The sequence below is a fragment of the Babylonia areolata genome, chromosome 22 (genome assembly GCF_041734735.1).
Source record: "Babylonia areolata isolate BAREFJ2019XMU chromosome 22, ASM4173473v1, whole genome shotgun sequence".
Classification (NCBI taxonomy): Eukaryota; Metazoa; Mollusca; class Gastropoda; order Neogastropoda; family Buccinidae; genus Babylonia; species Babylonia areolata.
The window spans coordinates 42398996-42403463 of record NC_134897.1 but is presented as its reverse complement, the minus strand read 5'-3'; the positions used below and the strand labels follow the sequence as shown (position 1 = coordinate 42403463).

The 4468-nt window shown below is 37.8% G+C and overlaps 1 protein-coding gene across 2 annotated transcripts in view; it reads left to right on the top strand.

The window, feature by feature from the left end:
- The first annotated feature begins 196 nt into the window (after nt 1–196).
- LOC143296932 (AP-3 complex subunit beta-2-like) overlaps nt 197–4468 on the top strand; it is a 43225-nt gene continuing 38953 nt past the window's right edge. The window contains exons 1-5 of one of the 2 annotated variants that reach the window (XM_076608960.1): nt 197–389; nt 1085–1160; nt 2179–2253; nt 2542–2637; nt 3353–3513. In XM_076608960.1, coding sequence (XP_076465075.1) covers nt 265–389; nt 1085–1160; nt 2179–2253; nt 2542–2637; nt 3353–3513 — 533 coding nt within the window. In that variant the 5' untranslated portion in view covers nt 197–264. The remainder of the gene's footprint in view (nt 390–1084; nt 1161–2178; nt 2254–2541; nt 2638–3352; nt 3514–4468) is intronic. The other variant, XM_076608959.1, reaches the window with a different exon arrangement.

Genomic DNA, 4468 nt, shown 5'->3' with positions numbered 1-4468 from the left:
TGACGCATGCGCATGTAGTGGTGGTCACATGTGTTTACGTCATTTATGAGAAATATTTTTGTTTGAAACTTAGGATTGTTTCATAGATAACTGATTCAATAGTCTAACCATTCAGACTGGGGCTTGTTTAATAAAATGACGAATAAAGAAGGAGAAAGTGCAAAAACGTGTCTCATTTACATATTCATGACATACGCCTCATGACTTCCGGTTTTCTGGTGTAGCAGAAGAGGTGTTGTGGACAGACCTCAGAAGTGTGAAATAATGTCTGGTAACGGATTTCAACAGTCGTATGCTAATGAAAAGCCTCCAAGCTCAACTGGTAGCGCTGAGGCTGACATCAGCACAGACCCTGCAAGCAGTGGTTTTTTCACTACCGATTTCAAAAGGTGATCAGATGTTAGTGATGTTGTTTCTTACACTGTCACACGTTTGACTGAGTGTGAGTGTGATACTATTTGGCCAAGACCGACACTGCGATCACAAGACTGGTCACAAGGAAGAAAATAGAGGGATTCTGATTACATCGATGATGCAGTCGAATGGTTTCTTTCAGATCCGGCAGAGACCTGTTGGTGTGTGTATCTGTAATCACCATTAGCCGGCTGTCCATATTCCTTGCAGATAGCTCTTCCATTTCTCAGTTCCACCTGTCTTCGTCTTGGCTTATGATGAAAGTAATCATATGATTTTCGATTACCATAAATATCTCCATGGAGTCCACAATGTTCACAAAACATAAACATTTTATTATGTGACACATAACAGTACAGCACATGCAGTTGCACACACAAACACACACACACATACACACACACACACACACACACACACACACACACACACACACACACACACACAGGTGGCACACACATATTATTATTATCCTTTTTTTTCTTAAATGCAGTGGACAAAGCACAAATTTAATTACAATTTTTGGGGGTGGCCCGATGGGGGTGCAGGCTGATTGAGTGGCTGTTTTTCCTGGCCCATTAATTTAAAAAATGAACCATTGATTTTGTGGTGTACCAGTCAAATGACCTTTAGTGTCCAGAACCAGACCTAAATTCTATATGTGTTACAGACATGAAGATCTCAAACAGATGCTGGATAGCAACAAGGATGCCTTGAAGTTGGAAGCTATGAAGAGAGTCGTTGGGGTGAGTGCCAGTTCAGTTGTGTTTTTGGTTAGAAGTTAGATGTATAAATTTGTATCAAACAGGGAGCTTTGCAAGAAAAGGTTTCGCAATGGTTATGTGACTCTTGTGGACCACTTGGTAGTGAGGCTTTTATACAATTCATACAAGTTGTTTTGATTTGGTTTTTTTTTCCCTGGTGATTGTCATGACTTTGCCCTGGAGGAACAATATACAGGTAACTTGTAAGTGTGTAGAAAATAATAAATATGCAAATGGTTTGCTAACCAGTGCTCAGTGCAGATATTTATATATAAAAAAGAAAGGCTTTTGTTCTGGCTGCATGTATGAATGTCATCTACTCTTGTAACATTGCAGTTGCTGTTGAGCTCTTGAATAGTCAGATTCTGCTTTCTTATGTTGTTTCAGTTTTGCTGATATCAGCATTCTAATTACCATGAACAATGTAGTAATGCAATGTTCATTGTCAATTTAGGTGCAGGTATGAGTTTTATAGTGCCAGTATACTGTTGACTTCAAATTCAATGAGTTTTATATGATTTCAGTCAATATTCAGAGGTTGAAATGCAATATACCACGTTCGAAGCATGCATAGTCCATAACCAGTATGGCTATGATCATGCCATCTGTATGTTCGGGTGTCATGATGGATAGGTTCATAGTACTATTAGTAATTTTTTCAGTTGTTGTGCTGAAAAGAAAACAACTTATTATTTACTGATTTAGCAGTTGTTGTTCTTTTTGTTTTTAAAAAAAAAGATCAAATTGAAACTTGTTGAAATATTTCTTTTGTATTTTGTGTTTTACTTTTACTACTTCTGTAATAAATTCAACACCTCGTTGCGTCTATTTTGTAATATGTTGCCTTATTTCATACACAGCAAAGTATATACTATAATACTCTGAACCTTACCATTGTCCATACTCTGTGACTTAACCAAATATTGTATTACATTTTAGTATATCGCAGTGCAGCAGAAAAGTTGTATTTGGATTAAGGTTTATGTTTTGTTGTCCTCAGATGGTGGCCAAAGGAAAAGATGCATCAGAGCTGTTTCCAGCTGTTGTGAAAAATGTTGTTTCCAAGAATTTGGAGGTAATGTGCATTTAAAACCAGTTATGCTATATATATATATATATTTTTTTTTTTTAATGTAGTTTTAAATTTTGTCTTCAAGTTTATGGTCAGGAAATAAAAGTCATATTTGCGCTTGTTCACGAGAATCACATGGATGTGCGTCATGCCTTTGTGTGTGTGATTTATAAAAGTTTTGATAATTAAACTTGTGTACAGTCTACATGTGCAAAACTTATGATTAATTATGTGTGCATATATGCTTAAGTGCGTCTGTGTCAGTTTAAAGAAATGTTTTTGATGTATCAGATCAAGAAGCTGGTGTATGTATACCTGACTCGGTATGCTGAAGAGCAACAGGACCTGGCTTTACTGTCTATCAGCACTTTCCAGCGAGCTCTCAAGGTATGGAGCACTTTGTGGAGTTTGGGTATTTTTTTACTCCTTGGAATATAACAGTGGAGTTAATCTGGAAATGACCTATTTGTGTTGTCTGTAGGAGTGATGTATATGCCTGATTCAAAAATACCTTGTTTGTTCTCAGAGTTTGTTGTTGGGAATAGTCACAGGCACCCTCATTCTTACTGTATGTCTTTTCAACATGCAACCTTTGGAATATTCTTTTAGCAAGTGAAAGCATTTGTCTGACCAGTGTAAGTAATTACAGTGTCGTTGCAGTATAATATCAACAGGTGTGTTTGTCATCTGACAAGTATACAAACTCTGCACATTGTACTTAAGGATATCACAAGAACACAGTATTTCTGTATTAAGTACAAAGCCTTGTAGGTTTCAAAGTGGGACAAAGGTATTTTGATCATGAAATCAACCCTCTGCTTAGCTATTGTCTGTCAGTTTTACCTCAGACTTTTCTGTCTGTGATTCATTCCTGCTTCAGTGTTTGTTTTCTTTCCAGGCTCAACAGGCGAAGCTTTTCTTATCATCATTATATACATGTATTTGCTACTAAAATATTAATATGTTTTTAACAGATTTTGAAAATTATCAATTAAAAAAACAAAAGTAAAAAGCATCCAGCCGGAGGACTGTAGAAGGTGTTGAATGTTTCACCAAAACAAAGAAAAAGAAGAAAAGTTTGCAATGTGTGATTGGTGTGCAGGACCCCAATCAGTTAATTCGGGCCAGTGCACTGCGGGTACTGTCCAGTATCCGGGTGCCGGTCATCGCCCCCATCATGATGCTGGCCATCAAAGAGGCTGTGATGGACATGTCCCCTTACGTCAGGAAGACTGCCGCTCATGCCATTCCCAAGCTCTACAGGTTAGTATTTGTCAGTTAAGCTGAGAGAGTGAAAGCGGTGTTTATAATAATAATAAATAATAATAATGGTACTTATATAGCGCTGAATCTTGTGCGTAGACAAATCTCTCGGGGTGTTTATCTGTGAGGAGAATGGGTGGATTTTAGACTAACTTTGACTAAGATGTTCCTGCATCTTTGGATGCTTGAGGCAGTCTAAAGTGCTCCATTCTCCACGGTCCTCAACCAGTTTGCTGGTGTCATGTCGAGTTTGTTCACAGTTCTGAGGTCTCACTTCACTATTTGCCCCCAGTTTATCTCGGGCCATGGTGGGAACCAAAAGACAAACAGCTACCATAAGCAGTGGTTAAACCTGGAAGCAGCCTTTGACTGTAGTAATGTATGTTTGCAGATGGTGTTGCATATATTTGTTGTTGTTTTTATCTTACTGTAACTTTCAAAATAGATCTTGCATGCTTTATTTGGCGTTATGGCAAATCTTTCATTCAATTCATGGTAAACATTTAGTACAGAAATAGTGGGAACATTCTTGCACTTTTTTTTTCTCTCTCTCTCTTTTTAAGAATTTTTGCCAAAATGTTGGTGTATATTTCTGATCCTGATCCTGACATGGATTTTGTTTGTTCTCTCTTTATGAATTTATGTTATGTGAGAGTAAGAGACTTACCACTCCCTAGAGAGGGGGAGGGGTGGTGGTTAAAAAAACAACTACAGTGGAAATGAAAACATTCAGTAATTACCTTATTCTGACCTACATCAGTGGTCGTGGAAACATGCTCAGTTCTAAACATTTTTGACCTGACTCGTAGATGTTTATGAAAGGACACCAGAAATATGTACACATGAGCAAGCATGAAAACATGCATGCACACGTGCACTTACACATACAAACGCACTCACACACACACACACACACATACATGCACACACACACACACACATGCATACACATGCA